This window comes from Haematobia irritans, chromosome 4 (genome assembly GCF_050003625.1).
Source record: "Haematobia irritans isolate KBUSLIRL chromosome 4, ASM5000362v1, whole genome shotgun sequence".
Classification (NCBI taxonomy): domain Eukaryota; kingdom Metazoa; phylum Arthropoda; class Insecta; order Diptera; family Muscidae; genus Haematobia; species Haematobia irritans.
Window position 1 is genome coordinate 150,619,680 of NC_134400.1, and position 20,347 is coordinate 150,640,026.

General features: G+C 33.9%; 2 protein-coding genes and 1 pseudogene across 6 annotated transcripts; all 3 read right to left on the reverse strand.

The window, feature by feature from the left end:
• Positions 1-439: 439 nt before the first annotated feature.
• mus312 (mutagen-sensitive 312) lies at positions 440-9,798 on the reverse strand. The gene is made up of 8 exons (XM_075307070.1): positions 9,728-9,798; positions 8,955-9,595; positions 6,926-8,155; positions 3,618-3,713; positions 3,511-3,558; positions 1,060-3,446; positions 846-998; positions 440-777 (listed from the first exon to the last, which is right to left on the reverse strand). Exons 1-8 carry the CDS (start codon positions 9,796-9,798, stop codon positions 622-624), a joined length of 4,782 nt encoding a protein of 1,593 aa, XP_075163185.1. The 3' UTR covers positions 440-621.
• On the reverse strand, positions 9,458-10,462 carry LOC142232643 (uncharacterized). Of its 5 annotated transcripts, none has more exons than XR_012721154.1 (3): positions 10,059-10,285; positions 9,728-9,998; positions 9,458-9,595 (listed from the first exon to the last, which is right to left on the reverse strand). XR_012721154.1 is itself a non-coding variant. In XM_075303284.1 (3 exons), exons 2-3 carry the CDS (start codon positions 10,181-10,183, stop codon positions 9,827-9,829), a joined length of 297 nt encoding a protein of 98 aa, XP_075159399.1. In that variant the 5' UTR covers positions 10,184-10,210; positions 10,370-10,462; the 3' UTR covers positions 9,619-9,826. The 5 variants fall into 5 exon arrangements, 4 of the variants coding, with proteins under 4 accessions (XP_075159399.1, XP_075159397.1, XP_075159398.1 ...); XM_075303284.1 differs by lacking the exon at positions 9,458-9,595 and adding an exon at positions 10,370-10,462 and having other exon boundaries at positions 9,619-9,998; positions 10,059-10,210; XM_075303282.1 differs by lacking the exon at positions 9,458-9,595 and adding an exon at positions 10,297-10,444 and having other exon boundaries at positions 9,619-9,998; positions 10,059-10,210.
• Positions 10,463-16,435: 5,973 nt separating this feature from the next.
• Positions 16,436-17,988, reverse strand: LOC142234776 (cytochrome b5-like; annotated as a pseudogene).
• Positions 17,989-20,347: the final 2,359 nt, after the last annotated feature.

Genomic DNA, 20,347 nt, shown 5'->3' on the forward strand with positions numbered 1-20,347 from the left:
GATGTTTATGAATCAGTTTTAAAAATGACATCTTGCAAAAACAAAACTTGTTAATATGGTAAGTGTATGTTTAAATTAATAAAAACTTTCGAAAAAGAGTTAACCGCATACCCAACCTAATAAACAGAAGGGCGGGCATTTTTCAAATGCAATATCATTTCAATTTAAAGATAAAACCCATTCTCATGATAAATTAATCTGGGCTTACGAAATGCTTACAGTCTACTCATAATCTAATATGCTTCCAATTGATTTTGAATGACGAAACTGTTGATGAAATCTTTGATTGAAGACTTTGGAACATTTTATTCTACATGTGCCCAAGGTCAGAAATCCACAAAAAAGATAAAATGGCCGATGGGATAATGATAATTTTCTCATTAATGTTTTTGTAAAAATTTTCTAATAAAACAACTTTATTTATGAATAAGGCATAAAATTATGGTATATTACAAATTTTTTTCTTATAAATTTATTTTAATAATTTGACCATACAAAATAATTACTAGAAACATATTTCCATCAAAAAAAGAATATAACATAAATTATAAATTCATTATTATTTACATGAACAAAAAGATATACATATGAAGGTATGCATGCATACACCCAAAATCTCAACTAAAACATATTTACCGAATTTGCTGGTCGTTTATTATCAGTCTTTTTATTCTTACGCACATGACGATTTCTGTTCTTTTCCTTGTTGTTAGCACCGCCGTTAGCTAAATCGTAACGAAAAATTATACAACGGCGATCGAAGAACTGCTTGAGATCCTTGATAATAAAATATAAAAAGAATTGTGTGATAATATTTTATGTTTTAGTTGTACTATTTTAGTTACCTTTGGATCATAACGATAACCAATACCCTTAAGGAAGATATATATTTCTTGTAAGTCTATAGGTTCATACATTAGAATACTTTCATGTAGTTTAGGGTTACAGCACACTAAATTATACCACGCAATATGGAAAGGCATCAAGGGTTGTTGAGTCTAAATAGAGAAAACAAATATGCATTTGCATTTAAAATTTCATCGGTGGACTTAAACTTACCTTCTTCGTTACATTTGTCTGCAGTATATATTGCTCATCATAGAGTTCAGCCTTAAGGTCACTAGAATATCGTACCATATCAGAACCAGAACCATCACGAATATTTAATTCACAGCCAGTAGGGAGACTGTGAACATCGGAATGTATTGTAGCGGGAGAAGAAAATGAAGAAATTATATCCGTAGAATTATCATTTTTACAATTGACAGGTTTTGAGTTCACATATGATTTCGAGCTCGAAGGCAATATAATTCTATTGCCGTCTTTCTCAATTTCCACAAGAGGTTGATCATCAACTATAATTGGATGTGTTTGGAGGTAAATATATTCCAACATCTTAACAGCCTGTTTACGCTTCAATGGTTTTATACCATAGTTATATAATTCCTTCAATAACTCTGCTTCCGTATAGAGGGCGTAATTAGGCTTAGGCTCTTCAATATGTCGTATTGTATAGGATTTATTGTTAATAGTTATCTCTTGATGGTTGCCACTGATTGGTACCACATCGATAGGTTTGGAGGAGACAGAATTGATTTGTTGTAAATTGTCTATAGGCGAACTTTGACTATTTGATGAAACATCTTGAGATTCTTTTAAACTTATTTCGGCTGTCATTAATTGTTCGAAACCTTGTGGTAAACCATGTCGAGAAGACGATACCTTTGTTATTTCGTTTTCAAGAACCATACGATCAAATTCATCATAATCATCGTAATTGTTTTGTGGGATATCATCATTTATACTATCTATATCATTCAGGAGATTATTAAACTTTTGGGAAGATCTCTTAGCTATACTGTAACGCTTCATCAGTTGTGCTGTAATTGCAGAAGGTGTCTGAATAAAGGAGGCATTATCTAAGATGTTGGTAGGTGTACTATTATTTGGTGTAGATTCCATGGGTTCAGAGAATTCCTCTAATATACCAAAATTACTACGTTCAAGATTTTGAGTTTTAGGAGATTTTAAATCAAAATCACTGTAGGACGTTTGTGATACACTATTGTTAATGTTTAATTGTTCTCTATTGATTGGTTTAAATGTGTTAATACCATTTTCTCCATTTAAACTACCAACACAAATAACATCTTCATTTTCAGAGTCTTCACCATCGTTTACCAAGCCCTTAAATTTTTCTGTTTTATTTGCCTTCCATATGGAATAGTTTATTTCATCATCAGATAAAACTAAACAGTCATCATTATCCTCATCTTCAGTTGTTGTTGCGCCAACAGGGTAAACATTTTCTATCTGAGTTAAATCTAAGCTGGTAAACGATTGTGACTTTGAAAGGCCAGCTTTCAAGGACAAATTATTTTTCTCAGGTGAAGTATTGTGGAAGGATAATGATTTCCTATTGTCTTTATAATGATCACATGAAGCTAAATCCATATTAAATGTGAAATCGTTACTACGTTTAGTTGTTTCGTATTTTGGAATTATTTGTGATATGCTCTTTCTTAAATTTGTTTCATTAGATTTAAGATTTTTTCGTTTGGAAACTCCCAGATACTTGTTGTAAAGTTCTTTGAGTAACGTATCATTCCCTGCAAGGTGTTGTTTAGAATTACCGTCATCATCTGGAATTTTCTCTTTGGCAGTTTCTTTATGGAAATCAGATTTTAATTGTTGGGGACCTTCGAAGTTCAGGAAGGATGTATTGGTTTGATTTATTTCAATTTCATGAAAGAAGGAATCTTCCTGTTTTTCGTTATCTTCTTTAGCACATAAGAAAAATCGAGCAGTTTTATGCTGTTGCAGGGATATGTCATGCACGTCCATGTTATCGTTAGTTTCACAACGCCTAATTGTTTCCATACTAAGCGAAAGCTCCCCATTTTGTTTTCCACTCAGATTTTTATCCTCTCCATTTTGAAATGGAAACTTAAAGCTATATGAATTAGTGTTATCTTCCACACCGGTAAATACCAGATCACTATTCGAATCACTGTCAGAGCAGTTTTCAATTTCTATATCCAATGATAATCTCCTGGAATTATTCTTTTCCCTATTTCCATTATTTTGGGAAATTACATATGATGATGGGGATTTGTTCAATTTAATGTCTTCCACTTCCATACTTAAGGTAAATTTTAAAGAATCGTTTTCGCAATTTGAATCCATGATACCATCAATATTCACAGGGAATTTTAATGACTTCTCCATTTTATTTTTAATATATTTTGAAGTTTGTGAGTTGCTATTGATATCGATTTCACCATTCAAGTCATCTTCACTCAAAGGTGATTCTGCAAAAATATCCACCTCATTGAGAAGCTTACTACGATTTAAAGACTTGGCATGCATATTTTTATTATCCTCTTCGTTCTGTGGTAAATGAGTAAATCTTTCGATTTCTTGATTTTGTGGTGATTTTAAATCCTCTGCAAATGGAAAATTGTGGTATTGGAATAGTCATATTGGATGTATATTATGATTATCACTTACTGCTAATATTTATTAGATCCGGTGGTTTCAAGGCTAAAGAAGTCTTTACTAAACAGATATTTAAATTAATATCATATTATTGGAATAAATATGTACTGAGTACTTACCCTCATCGCTAGAATATAATTCATATGTTGTTATGGCCGTCAAATGTTTAGTTATATTTCCTTCCTCAACGCTAATGTTATTATTATCGGCGTTATCTAAAAATGAATTGAAAATATAAAGGAAAAAATATTAAAATATCCTATAGTTAAAAGTCTAAAGTCGGGCGATGCCGAATTTATTTTATACACTTCACCATATTTCATGGCAACATCTCATGTTTTTCAATTCCCAACGAAGTGTAATAGGTATTTTTGATTAATGTGGTATAACAATGGATTGAATAGAGAATAAAGAGGGCTGTCACTTAAATCCAAGCTAACATAACCTAACCAATATATAATAAAATACAACAATCACAAAATTTTCGAACGATTGTTCTATTAATTAATTATAAATATTAAACTATTAATAGATTTTTGTCAAAAAGTAGTATATCAGTACACCTAGACCTCGCTTTGCGTCGCAGATACGTTCCAAAAAAACACGACGCAAAGTGAATTATGAGTTTCTTTGGCAATAGATAGATAATAACGCAACTTTGAAAATCTAACGACGCAAAGTGAAAACTAGTACTAATTCAACATCGACGTAACTTCGAAACAACGCAAAACGAAACGACGCAAACCGAGGTCTAGGTGTATATCATTCTCCTTCGCATCATTCTGTAATATCGTGACTGCTACACAGAAGAAATATCTCCAAAATATTTCCAATTAAAAAGTTAGATTGAAGCTGAAAATTTTTTCAATTAAAAATTAATTGATACAGTTAACTTTTTAATCAAACTCGGAAGACTGAGTTAGCTAAAAAAATTATGGAAATATAAAACAAAGAAACAATGGTTTTGTCGATTAAAAACTGAATATCGTTTTAAAGTTATTTGGGACGCTGAATCCAAATCTGTACTTGTTTTTTTCTATCAGCTCGATTTTTCGAGATATACCGTTATGTTAAAAATTAAGGCACTTCCGCTACATATATTTGAATAACTTGAAAGCGGCTCACCATATTAAATTAAAAAATCCGAAAATCCCAAACAATGTTCTCTCTAAGCCGTGTTAACATTGTGTTTAAATATCCAAGTAGTTTCAGAGATATCGTTCAAGTTTTGAAAAAAATTTTGAAATTTTTAATAAAAAACAAAATTTTTTGTTCTTTAAAAATTCCTAAAAAAATAAAAATGGGACAAAAATCATAGTTTTGTCCAGAAACAGTTAGTTAAATATATTTCGAATAAAATGAGCTTCATTTGATTACAATCGGTGCACAATTTTTGATTTTGTTCACGATTTACTGAATTGATATAAATCGCGATTTCCGTATAAAAATAACATTTTCTAATGGGTTTGTATGTAATAAGTGATTGATTAATACTATCATTTTCGTGATTGAAGACATTTCAATTAAAATTAATTGGATCAATTAATATCGTGATTGAATGGTGCAATTGTTAGCCCGCCTTGCATACAAAGCGTCATAGGCTCAATCACAGTTTCGACCAACCACGATGAATTATAACTTTTCAGTAATGCTAGCCACAATGGACTGAATGGTCTATGTGAACCAGAAATATCGGCCATCACTACACTAACCTAACCTAGTGCAAATCTTTGTTATCTGCCATCTTTCTCTTCCATTCCTTAATTAAGGAGAGCAGAATACTGTTTCTCAGCATTTATGGTGTTCAGTTGTAACTACACTCACACAAAAAAAATTGGATTCAATCACGAAATTAAATTGTAAGGGCCGATGTTGAATGTTGGTTAGATTGTAAGGGCCGATGTTGAATGTGAACCACACCTAAACGCCAAGTTTTTTTCCGAATTTTATTTGACATTTCCTATTTCAGACTTACTCAATTTGAACCATGGAGAGATAAACAATCCAACAACGTGTTAAAGTTATCCAGACTTATTATGAAAATGGGCGTTCAAATCAAAGTGCATATCGTGCACTTCGTGATATTTTTGGTCAATTTGATCGTCCAAACGTGCGTACAATCGCAAAAATCGTGGAAAAATTCGAGCAAACCGGGTCTGTAGAAGATGTGAGAACACCAGTGCATGCTCGTACAGCTCGTACTGCAAAAATATTGCTGCTGTTCGCGATAGTGTGGCTGAAGAGCCGTACACCTCAACTCGTCGTCGTGCCCAACAATTGCACCTCTCACGCTAGTCGTTGATGAACATTATGCATAAAGACTTGCATTTACACGCTTACAAGATGCAATTGGCTCAAGAACTAAAGCCTCTTGACCATTCCAAACGTCGTGAATGATCAATTTTCGAAGAAAATCATCTTCAGTGATGAGGCACATTTTCACCTCAGCGGATTCGTCAATAAACAGAATTGCCGCATTTGGGCGAATGAGAATCCAAGAATGATTGTCGAAAAAACAATGCACCCACAAAGAGTGACTGTTTGGTGCGGTTTATGGGCTGGCGGCATCATCGGGCCGTATTTTTTTCCAAAATAAGGCCGGTCAGGCAGTTACTGTGAATGGTGTTCGCTACCGTGAGATGATAACGAACTTTTTATGGCCCGAATTGGAAGATATGGATGTGGACGATATGTGGTTTCAGCAGGACGGTGCCACATGCCAACAGCTAACGAACCAATGGATCTTTTGCGCAACAAATTCAATGGCCGTGTTATCTCACGTAATGGCGAGGTCAATTGGCCGCCAAGATCATGTGATTTGACACCGTTGGACTTTTTTCTTTGGGGTTATTTGAAAGAAAAGGTGTACGTCGATAAGCCAACAACAATTCAACAGCTAAAGGATGAGATAATTCGGCACATTAACGGCATAGAACCTCCATTATGCCTCAGCGTCATCGAAAATTTGGACCATCGGATGAAGGTGTGCCACCGAGGTCGTGGCGCCCATTTGGCCGATATTTTGTTCCATACATAATTGAGTAATACCAATATATCATAATAAAATTACAATAATTTCCTAAATAGTTTGTGTTTTATTCAAAATCAACATCGGCCCTTGAAATGTCTTCAATCACAGAAATTGTAGTATCAATCACTGAAGTCAATTAAAAAATCAATTGATAAAAAGTTAATTGATACTTAAATTGCGATTGATTTATGTTTTAATTGAAAAAAAAAATATTTTTGAAAATGCAATTAAAATATCGGAAATACTTTGGTGAAATTTTTTTCTGTATCTAACATTTTAAAATAAGACCTCTATATATTATATTCAAAGCCATTTAATTAGGCACAAATAATAGAATACACTTCAAAATTCTCACTTGTCGAATTAAAAGAAAGTAGAACAAGACATATGTCTCACCTTCCGTACCCTCATAGAGTTCCTGCATTTCCACATCTGAATCTGCAAATAAATCTGGTGAATTTGATCGAGGTTTTTGTGAAGAATTAATTGTAGATTCCGTCATTGAAGGTGTACCGGAAGCCATTTTAGTTGTAACATAATTTTTGCTGTTACTCGGTGTCTTCATGGTAAAATTTGTATCACATCTAACAAGAGTATCTGCAGTGAGTGTATTAGTTATTACGTTACTGACTCCAATTGGTGTTAGTGTTTCCTTTAATATTTGTTCACAGTCTGAAATGTTTCTGTGTTTGTAATTTTCGGATTCATTGTTTTCTTCCGAATTCGTCGTACTTCCCGATAAAACAATAGTTTCATATGCATCCTCATGGTTCGAATGCTTCAAGGCATTATTCTTTTTGGATTCTAATGAAAATTTAGCTAAATTTTCCGTCGTATCCCCATTCTCATAAATATTTTCTATTGTAACTTTATCAGTGCTTATTGCAGATTGAGAAACATTTATTACATCAAATAGTGCTGGAGTTATTGGTGGTTGTTCTTCCATATGTAAAGACTTCATTGCTTTGTTTTCAGGTTTCCACGCTGATTCAATTTCTTTTGAATTTGTTAATGATTTAAAGTATTTTTCAGCTGTTAGTTTAGCTTCTATATCTTGGGTACTCGATATTACAACAGCTTTATTAAATCCAGACTGAGTTGTTTCTCCGCTAACAGCTATTCGGAATGATGATGTGGAGCTATCTGTCTCTAATGCCTTTTTCATAGACTCGAAATAGTTCTCCAGGTCATTATAAATTTTACGCATTTTAGCAGCAAGTCCTTTCTCATAAGGTCCTCGCTTTTTCGGTGTTAAATCTCGACCTTGTATTGCTGCCCAGTTCTTAAGCAAATTACCTGGAGGCAAATTATTTACTTTAAATAATTCTTCCACAAAATATCGCTCATGTGCTAATTCTGGATTCTCTGGCAGATGCAACACCTTTGTCTTACTGTTTTTGTAACATATTTGAAGAAGCTTACTTTGAAGCTGATAGTCTTTATGTCCTTCCACGACGAAATCACTCACCGGCCAATGTTTATGTAATATAAGATTTATTTTTTCTTGTAGTTTTTTATTCTGTGTTTCCTCAGCCCGCAAGGTTAAAGCAGTAAATTTGTTGGCCCACTTAGATTTTTTCGTACGATTATTTTTAGTCATAAATGCAGTTGTAAACGCACTGTAATCTACAAAACAAATTAGAAAAGATTATACTTTGTATTAAAAACTTGCAAAAATGTTCTGTAAGAATTTAAAGCCTTAAAGTAGTGGCTATATTTTATTAAAGGACTTGGTCTGTAGATCGAATGCTGACATACAAATCAAATGATTCACAACAACAAGGAACATCAATTTTCTTTTGATCCATTTGAAATTCGAAACATGATTTCGGTATACACCCCCTATGTTAGGTTAGGTTAGGTGGCAGCCCGATGTATCAGGCTCACTTAGACTATTTAGTTCATTGTGGTACCACCTTGGTGCCCGATTCCATGTTAAGCTCAATGACAAGGGACCTCCTTTTTATAGCCGAGTCCGAACGGCGTTCCACATTGCAGTTAACCCACTTAGAGAAGCTTTGAAACCCTCAGAAATGTCACCAGCATTACTGAGGTGGGATAATCCACCGCTGGAAAACTTTTTGGTGTTCGGTCGAAGCAGGAATCGAACCCACGACATAGTGTATGCAAGGCGGGCATGCTAACCATTGACCCACGGTGGCTCCCTACCACCCTTTTGATATCGGTCTCCAGATGTCGCTCTTTAATTCTTCTTCGGCCATACTTATATCTAACGGGTATATATACTGATCTATAGTTTTCACACACAACAATGTGTTGTGTTATTTCCAATATCACGTACACGGCAGCAATTTGCCGATGGTCTTAAGAATCTGCCGCCGTTGGATGGACGTTTAATGTTCCTCACCTTCATTAGTGAAGTTTTGTGAGTCTTTTAGTTAATGTGTAAAATTTTTGTAATTACCTTCCTTCTCTGCTGTTCGAAATCCATACTTTTCCAATTTGTGTCTTATTACCTCTGCATTTTTTTCTCCTTCGTTGATATCAGCTATGGCATTATCCTCACAATCATACTGAACAATCCCTTTACTTTCAGCTTCCGATCTTGAAATTGCTATAGCCAATTGCACATCGTCACCATCAAAGTTATCCGCAGCACAATGTTGTGCAGCAATTTCTGCAAATAACTGTTCATTACGTAAAAATGCCGATTTAATCGTAGTTTGTTTCTTTTTTCTGGAAGATTTTTTGGGGTTCTTCAGTTTGGAATTTTCAGACTTTACTGTGGTGGGAGGTGCTTTCTTCACTTTCTCAGGCACATCAAAATCGTCATCATTTACAACACAATTCGGTACATGAGGTTCCCCATCGGTATCAATTGGTTTTTTGAATACAAAATCATCCAATTTAGGTTTTTTGGCACGTGTATTCTTAGTCTTTGCTGCTCTTTTATCTGCACTATTTTCACTACAGATATTTGAAGGAGCATCTATCTTCTCTTCTATATCTTCCTCTCCGATGGGGTTCTTATTATTTTTTTCTGGAGTCAAAAAGTAATTGGATATAGCGGATGTTCCTTTGGTTTTGGAATCATGTCGAGTTTTACTTAAAAAGAAACAACCAGAATATACATTTAAATGTTTATACATTTATTTAACCAGTTCTACTATACAATTAACTAGGCTATTGGGCTAATTATTAATATTAGTACAAGAGAGAAATATGGGAGTTTCATACCGATGAGATGAGCCAGCTGTTCCTGGTAACTGGAGTTTCTTTAAATTTGCTTTTCGCGTAGCACGATCCATCTCTCTGCTTGTACATTGATGTAGGTATTTATCTTTCAGAAATAAGCTTTTTCTTTTCATCCAACGTCTCCTGTATTGCCCGTGATGTCCGAGGTGCTGCCACAAAATTGAACGTGAACTTGCGATCCTTCTCCTCTTCCGTAATTATCAAATATTCTCTAGCAAATTTTTCGGATGCTCCTTGAAAGATTGGTGTATAACTACATTAGAAAACGAACTCTTGTTTAGTTACAGAATTGTGAAATCAATCGGGCACTTACTACCAAAGCCCAAAGATTAGGCTCCCCGCTAGTATACCCACAGCAGCAAATCTATTTCTATAGTAGTAGGAAGGTGTTCCTTTCGTGCGCCTAGGTTTACGGTTTTTCTCATCGATATTTTCCATCACTCTGAGGATTTGCAGAATTTAAAACTTTATTATATAATGAGAAAATGTGTAATGTTAAAACATGTTAAATTTTGTCCGGTAAAATCTACAAAATAAACATCCATACACACATGGTTGACAAAAAAAGTTAGTCAAGTTTACTACTACTCCAAAAAAAATATGGGGTACTAAATCGCCACTCACGTCTAATGCGCTTTACAGACTATCAGTTATTCCGGACGAAATGTCGGTGTTTGTAAAGAATCTTAAGGGCACCTTATACGGTCGGATAAACCCTGCGACACAACATGTTGCGGCGACAAATCCGATAGTAAAGGGTGATTCTTTTGAGGTTAGGATTTTCATGCATTAGTATTTGACAGATCACGTGGGATTTCAGACATGGTGTCAAAGAGAAAGATGCTCAGTATGCTTTGACATTTCATCATGAATAGACTTACGATCTGCCACAACGTCGAATTTTCAGTGAATGGGCCCTAGAAAAGTTGGCAGAAAATCCGCTTTTTTATCGACAAATTTTGTTCAGCGATGAGGCTCATTTCTGGTTGAATGGCTACGTAAATAAGCAAAATTGCCGCATTTGGAGTGAAGAGCAACCAGAAGCCGTTCAAGAACTGCCCATGCATCCCGAAAAATGCACTGTTTGGTGTGGTTTGTACGCTGGTGGAATCATTGGACCGTATTTTTTCAAAGATGCTGTTGGACGCAACGTTACGGTGAATGGCGATCGCTATCGTTCGATGCTAACAAACTTTTTGTTGCCAAAAATGGAAGAACTGAACTTGGTTGACATGTGGTTTCAACAAGATGGCGCTACATGCCACACAGCTCGCGATTCTATGGCCATTTTGAGGGAAAACTTCGGAGAACAATTCATCTCAAGAAATGGACCGGTAAGTTGGCCACCAAGATCATGCGATTTGACGCCTTTAGACTATTTTTTGTGGGGCTACGTCAAGTCTAAAGTCTACAGAAATAAGCCAGCAACTATTCCAGCTTTGGAAGACAACATTTCCGAAGAAATTCGGGCCATTCCGGCCGAAATGCTCGAAAAAGTTGCCCAAAATTGGACTTTCCGAATGGACCACCTAAGACGCAGCCGCGGTCAACATTTAAATGAAATTATCTTCAAAAAGTAAATGTCATGGACCAATCTAACGTTTCAAATAAAGAACCGATGAGATTTTGCAAATTGTATGCGTTTTTTTTTTTTAAAAAGTTATCAAGCTCTTAACAAATCACCCTTTATAAGGTCGTGTTCGGCTGTCGCGGGAACGTGTTGGCATAAAATCAAAACAACTTTGATTTTTTCTGGTTGGGTGGTACAAATCATTGAGAGTAAGGGGATGTTCGACAAACATTATCAAAGACAAATTTTTTTTTACATTAGGGCTGATTTCTTTTTGCACTGGATAGAACTTTTGTATGGCAATCGTTGCACTGGTGTTCTATCCAGTGCAACTATCAGTGCAAGTCGCACCAGAGTCACCATTATATGCGAATTTTGTAGTTGTCAAAATATGAATTGGCAACTAACTAAAATACTGGGGAGGAACACATCTCAAGTGAATGTCACATACTGAAAAGAAGAAGAAACAAAAGCAAATGTAAATAAACAAAACAGAAGTATTTGTTTAAATTTTGTTTCACTGCAACAAAAACAGGAATATGTATCGAATTATGTAGAAATATCTAGTGGCCCAACTTTAAATGTAGCGTCTCTAACAACTTCCAATAAAGGAACTCTCACGGAAGTGACGATTTCATTTGGACATTTCGTCAAAGGCCTTCTCTGTATTTCGTGAGACTCACAATAATTATGGAGTTCGAAAAAATTTAACCGCGCCTTTAATTTTTACAAAAACACCTTAAATGGCATGAGAATCAGTGAAATGTGTTTTATTTTCCTACAAATCAAAGTTTAAATTGCATGGCTCGGGTGGTGGAAGTTTAGTACGAAGGTCCAAAGAAAAGTCTTAATCCAAGAAATAAAAACAGTTCCTTCAATAATGGTGGGGGTAATATTATGGTCTGGGGGTCGTTTTTTGGACATGTTATGGCTCCGATTTATAGAGTATAGAGGGCACTATGCTTTTGGAAATCTTCAAAAACAGTTTGTCCCATGTAATATTACCATAACAATCACGGGAAATACCATCTACATGGATTATTCAGTGCGATCATGATCTCCAGCACTCGTATAGTGTGCTAAAACAACTTATTTCTAATGAAAAAGTGTGTGTACTTGTACTCTATCCCTGCCAACATTTTTTGAATTTGGGGGCGCTTCTGAGAATCCCCAGTACGTCGAAAACAATCATATACGATATCAAAAACTCGTCGGAAAAGCGCCGTCACTATTGAGAAGTTGTACCACGCCAAGTTACTACAAAAAGGTTTCGCATGAGTGCAATTATTAGGTGCCTTTATAGATCAATTTAGAACGACGCCAATAAGAGACCCTCCAAACAATCAGAAAAAGCACATTTTAAGATAGTGGTAAAAGAATCATTGTGGTCGAGTAAAACACGTTTGTTTAGATATTTAATAATTTGATTAATCATTTACAAATTCTTAAAAATATAACATTTATACCACTATCACATCACATTTAACATAATTTTTTGCATTAATGATGATGTAGAGTTACAAGTAGCGAGTTACATGTTGCAGCGTCTATCAGCCAGTGTTTTTATTCGATGGAGGCAGCGTGTCTGTAAAATATTTGAAAAACAATCACTTTATTCCATTTGGAAAATCAAAAATTGTTCACCAATATACCTTTCACAATTTTAAGCGTAAAATCTATGTTTTCAGAACTTTATTTTCGTTTTTATTTAAATAAAATATAACAAGCTGGTTGCGCTTGGCGTTTCACAAAAAATAAAATGGCTCTTCTAACAGTAGTGATGGCAAAATACTTTCATGTACATTTTGTACTTTTTGATATGCTTCCCCCATCACAGTTCGCGATGGTTATGGTGACATTTACGAGTCTGTGGTAGCGATGAAGATGAAATGGAACTTTGAAATGCTGGCAGGGATGTTTCGAATTCAGGCCAATGTCGTTCCTATGTTTAATAAAAAAATAATGTATTATACCCTTCATTGTGGACCAAATTCATTGATACCATCTCAAGTTTGTTGCGAGCTATATAAAGGTTGATATTCCCATATGCATGAATTTAAATCTGCACCGATTTAGACAAAATTGTATACACTTCAACAAAATCTATGTACTTAATATTTGAATCTAACTTTGTGGGACGAAACATAATTTTAGTAAAAAAAAAAAAATAATAATAATAATAAGAAAATCTGAAGTCTGGCGGGGCAGACTATAATATACACAACTTTGTATTTAGATCCACATTTTGATAAAATCTCAATCCTTCAATTTTGTTGAGTGCTTTGTATAAAGGTTTATGTTGCTATTTACCTCACTCGATTTGGACAATGTATATTGTAATACTTCTATAAAGAGTGCGATGCAGGTTATATATTTTTAGGCAATTTCGCAAAATTGAATTTATAATCGGTCGAAAGATTTATATTAGAGGTTTTTTAAGGATCAGTGACCATCAGCACGAAATAACATTATATGAAAATTTACTATAGAAATACATTTTCAATAAATGTGCTAAATTTTGAGAAAATTTTCTATAGAAATAAAATTTTGACAAATTTTTCTATAGAAAAACAAGTAAGGAAAGTCTATAGTCGGACAGGGCCGACTATATTATACCCTGCACCACTTTGTGATCTACATTTTCGACACCATCTGAATTCCTTCAAATTTTTTGAGTGGTATATATAAAGATTTATGTTCCCATATACATGCATTTAAATCTGAACCGACAATATATTTAAGACCAAAATTCTATTGACTTAAAATTTATGTCGGCTAATGACCTGGGGTGGAACACAATGTTAGTAAAAAACAAGTATATACGGCCGTAAGTTCGGCCAGGCCGAATCTTATGTACCCTCCACCATGGATTGCGTAGGAACTTCTACTAAAGGCTGTCATCCACAATCGAATTACTTGGGTTGCGATAACACTTGCTGATGGCAAGGTATCGTAAAACTTTTTAACACTGTTTTCTAAATTGTAAGTTAGCCCATACGGGGTATATATTAAACAAAAAAAGGCCGATTAAATACGTATATAATCTAGTTTGACAAAATTTTCTATAGAAATAAAATTTTGACAAAATTTTCTATAGAAAAAAAATTTGACAAAATTTTCTATAGAAATAAAAACTTGACAAAATTTTCTATAGAAATAAAATGTTGACAAAATTTTCTATGGAAGTAAAATGTTGACAAAATTTTCTACAGCAATACAATTTTGACAAAAATTTCTATAGAAATAAAATGTTGACAAAATTTTGTATAGAAATGAAATTTTGACAAAATTTTGTATAGAAATAAAATGTTGACAAAATTTTCTACAGAAATAAATTTTTTACAAAATTTTCTATAGAAATAAAATTTTGACAAACATTTCTATAGAAATAAACTTTTGACAAAACTTTCTATAGAAATGAAGTTTTAACAAAACTTTCTATAGTAATAAAATTTGACAAAATTTTCTATGGAAATAAAGTTTTGGTAGATTACAAAATTTTCTATAGAAATAAAATTTTGACAAAATTTTCTATGGAAATAAAATTTTGACAAACATTTGTATAGAAATAAACTTTTGAAAAAACTTTCTATAGAAAAGAAATTTTGACAAAACTTTCTATAGTAATAAAATTTGACAAAATTTTCTATGGAAATAAAGTTTTTGTAGATTATTTTTGGCGATATGGACCAATTTTTGTGTAATAAGTCATCGGCTATATATAACTAAAGACCGATATGGACCAATTTTTACATGGCTGTTAGAGGCCATATATTGACAAAATGTACCAAATTTCAACCGTATCGGATGACTTTTGCTCCTCCAAGAGGTTCCGGACGTCAAATCTGGGGACGGTTTATATGGGAACTATATATAATTATGGACCGATATGGACCAATTTTTGCATGGTTGTTAGAGACCATATACTAACACCATGTACCAAATTTCAACTGGATCGGATGAATTTTGCTCTTCCAAGAGGCTCCGGAGGTCAAATCTGGGGATCGGTTTATATGGGGGCTATATATAATTATGGACCGATATGGACCAATTTTTGCATGGTTATTAGAGGCCGTAAACTAACATCAGGTACCAAATTTCAACCGGATCGGATGAATTTTGCCCCTCCAAGAGGCTCCGGAGGTCAAATCTGGGGATCGGTTTATATGGGGGCTATATATAATTATGGACCGATATGGACCAATTTTTGCATGGTTGTTAAAAACCGTATACTAAGACCACGTACTAAATTTTAACCGGATCGGATGAATTTTGCTCCTCCAAGAGGCTCCGGTGGTCAAATCTGGGGATCGGTTTATATGGGAGCTATATATAATTTTGGACCGATATGGACCAATTTTTGCATGGTTGTTAGAGGCCGTATACTAACATCAGGTACCAAATTTCAACCGGATCGGATGAATTTTGCCCCTCCAAAAGTCTCCGGAGGTCAAATCTGGGGATCGGTTTATATGGGGGCTATATATAATTATAGACCGATATGGACCAATTTTTGCATGGTTGTTAGAGACCATATACTAACATCAGGTACCAAATTTCAATCGGATCGGATGAATTTTGCCCCTCCAAGAGGCTCCGGAGGTCAAATCTGGGGATCGGTTTATATGGGGGCTATATATAATTATGGACCGATATGGACCAATTTTTCCATGGTTGTTAGAGACCGTATACTAGGACCACGTACCAAATTTCAACCGGATCGGATGAATTTTGCTGCTCCGGGAGGCTCCCAAGCCAAATTTGGGGATCGGTTTATATGGGGGCTATACGTAAACGTGGTCCGATATGGCCCATTTTCAATACCATCCGACCTACATCAATAACAACTACTTGTGCCAAGTTTCAAGTCGATAGCTTGTTTCGTTCGGAAGTTAGCGTGATTTCCACAGACGGACGGACAGCCGGACAGACGGACGGACGGACAGACGGACAGACGGACGGACGGACGGACATGCTTAGATCGACTCAGAATTTCACCACGACCCAGAATATATATACTTTATGGGGTCTTAGAGCAATATTTCGATGTGTTACAAACGGAATGACAAAGTTAATATACCCCCATCCTATGGTGGAGGGTATAAAAATGTAAAAACAAGTGTAATGAAACTTAGTTTTTATTGATGGAACCATGAACGCCTAAATGTTTTTTAACATATTTAAAAATTTTGAAAGAAAATCTTCACTCCAGCGCCTCTAAAATGGGATTTCGTGATAAAGACTCCTTGTTCCAACAAGCAAACACCTCAAACACACGGCCTGGGATGTGAAAATATGGCTCCTTCACAACACTAAATATCTCAAAACGCAACCACAAAGCCCTGGTAGCAACCCCATTGAAAACTAGGATCTCATTTGGAACCGCGGATCGGACAAAACCAAATTTCATCTTGAACAGCCCTTAAAAAAAGTGTTACAAGAAGAATGGGGCAAAATCTCTCAAGAAACGTTTCGATGCCAAGACGACTGGAAGCCATTTGCGCTAACAAAGGGTACTATTCCAAATACTAAGTGGACCAAAATAATGTCTCATACAATGTGATTACTGATACGACGAATACTTTTGTGAGCTTTTTTTTGTAGTTTTTTGATTTAATGATTAAAAATAATACAATAAAATTAATTTCACGATTTTTGTTTACGTTTTGCTGTTATGTATATCCATGGAAACATTTTAATAAAACTTTTTCATATAAATGTTAAGCGGTTTGCGATTTCAAGATATAAAAAAGAATATTTTTGTGAGTCACTGTATATGTTTTGTTTTTGTTTTTTTTTTATGACTTGTTTTATGGTCTAAAACAGCAAGAAATCCCTTTCTCAACTAAATATACAAATAAACTTGCGATATTTGTTTGTGGCTGCTGGTGGTGATGTTTTTCTCTGCCTACAATTATTGGTATTTCGTTCCAAAGAAAAACTTATAAACCAAGGTGGCTATTAAACCCAAGACAAAAGGCATCAGCCATGACTTCATTACGATTCCTCGTTCTTTTGCTCAGTATTCCATGTGGGTTCGGATTTTTCTGGAACATTTGTACGCTCTTCAGCAACTAGTTAACCGATTTTGTATTGTTGCATCATTTCACGGGCATATGAACTGTGACCAACTTCTTCGAAATTTTCTGTAGCATCTTTACCAGCTTGTTCGATCAAGACTTCTTCACCACCAGGATGCTCATTGAGAAAAGGGGTCACGTCATACACGTTGTTGTGGATTATGAACCAATTCTTTTCTTTTGTAATATTTTTGGCAACTTCGGCGTGGGTAAATTATTTTACATTTTGCGATGACATGGTGTTTAATTAAATAATTTGTGGTATTAAGTTGAATTATATTTCCTGTATATTCTCTCCCTCTTTTGATGGCTCGCCGAAGTCTGTAATTCTACATTAACTAGGCTTTTGTGATTTTGATGCAATTGGCATATCCATTTCTATACCACACATGCTTGTGGTATAAGCCATTTGTAAATCCACCACTTGAGCAAATTCCCATATTTCCACGCGTTTGGTTGATAAACATGACGCACTGAATCTGTTTCCACGCACGTAGCTGTTGCCAGCAGTCATTTGTTTTTGAAAGGCAAGCAGCAAATCCTTTAAAATTAATAATCACTCTTTCGATTTTGGTACACTTATTTCTATAAATTGATTATTAAATGTATACCCCCTATTTTTATTTGTAAACAATAACTTTGATTTTGACATTTGACGACCAAGTGTTGCCAATTAAAATCGAAAATTGAACTGGTTAGACGTTTTGCGTTTTCTTTTTGCACTGGTTATCAGTGCAATAAGAAAACAGACCTATTAAAAACAGGCATTTCTGCAATGAAATTAATGATGGATTGCCAATTCTGGTTGAAAATTAAAGAAATATATAAAACTAAACCAGTATTGTGGCAAAAACGTGGAAAAATTCCACTTCCAATCAATGGGAAACCAGGCGACAAGTATTTTGAAATTCATCAAGCAATTTGTAATATATTAAATGTGGATTACTTCAGGAATCATTGTTTTGACGCATATACAAGGTTTTTTTTATTTTTTCCATTTTTTTAGTAAAAAATGGTTTCACCCATAAATCTTGGTACACCTTCATTGTTTGTTTATGCTTCTTCTTATTTTTTCATGTTGTCATCACATTTGTTCGTGCAGTGTAAAGGTAAGTACTATGTTCGCTTTTCGCGTTGAAATTTTCGTGGTTACTTTATTAAAACAGTTAAATATAAAGCAGACAAATTAACTCAATTGATGCGTAGTTTCTTGTTCCATTAGTTTTCGGCAAGACTTTACAGTAATAAGTTTGTTTTCATTTATAATTTCGATTATTTAAGGAAAAGTAATCGCGCAAATAAAGTGGTTTTCAACTCGAAAACCGAACATAGTACCTACCCTAAGGGCAAAACTTGAACGAACAGACAACAAATAAACGAACCTCTGTCGGAGTGTTTATCCGACCGTCTAAGGTCCGCTTTACAGTGTGTCGGATCGATACGTCTTGTCGGCGATGACTAAATAATCGGTATATATGTTATCGATCCCATAAACATGCAGCAGTATCGATTATGCCTTCGGACTTAACTTATAATGTGCACAATATATGGGATATGTTCGACAAGAGCACTGTCGTCCGGAATAATTGATAGTCTGTAAAGCGCATGTGACAACCCCCTTATTTAAGCGGATCTGGTACTCAGGGGTGTTATGCTGCGGCCTAGCTCGCCGGATGGGGTGGTTCTTTCCGCTTTTTAGGGTTGTACATTTAAAATATTTAATGTACCAGTATGTTTTTCTGAACCAGAGCCGGGAGTATGTAAAATGTTTTAAATAGCGATTACGCGTATACAGCTCTGATGTTTTTTTGTGATTCACTCTCTATGAGTGAAATGGTATGGGTTACTCTCTCAACCAGTTGATTCAGGGATGGGAAGTCGCAAATCATTATGTTAGGCTATTGTTGTTTGAGTAATACGGGTATGCTTTTTTATGTTGTTTTGCTAAAAGGACAAGTATATTTAAAATTCAACAGACATTTTTGGATTCCTATTTGAGACTTGGTGTCCAGTCTCTTAGGCAAGCCCACCCCATATGACATTTCTGTCATCCATGATATTTCCGTTGCCTCTATAAATATGTGGAAATATCCCAACATTGAATTAGCCTACTTTTTTTTTTAACGGCTGTTACATTTCAACCCTTATTAGACAGTTAACACATTTTAAATTTCTTTTTACGTTAAAAATTTCATAACATTTTGTTTTATTCTTAAACTTATGAGTTTGTTTATAACATGTAGTTTAGTATAATAATGATAACAATAATTAACATTTAATGTACAATTTAGATAGAAAATAGTAGTTTTAAGGCCTTAAGTAAATAATAATGAAATTTTATGTTGTTTTTAAAAATTAGATAGTTACTGTCTTTTTAATATTTTGTGCAAAAAAAAAAAAATAGAACCTTAGGTAATATATAAATTTATGTGCTTAAAAAAAATGTTTTATGATTGAAAAATAATAATAGCTTTTATTATTAGATTTGAATCATATATATAAGTTTACATAAAATGATTTATTTATTTAATTATTAATTATTTTTAACATTAATTTGTTTAATGATATTATTAAGTATTATCCTTTAGGCGTTTTTTTTTTTTTTAATTATATTATTTTAATATTTATGATATATATGTATGTTTTAATTTAATTTTAGTTATGTATATTTTAGATTATATTCATTATTTATTGTTATATTATTTAATATATAAATATATAAATATTTGATTATTATTTTTATTTATTATATTAGTTATATTTCTTTATGTTATTGGTATTTATTCATTATATCAATTAGTATTTAAAAATTATATATTTTTTTGTTTTGGTACATATAAAAATTATATTTTTTTTTGTTTGCACATAATCTTATCTAATTTTTGTTTTGTTTAGTTTAAGTATCCAAAAAAAAAAAATATTATTTTTAGAATTTTATTAATTTTCTTTCCA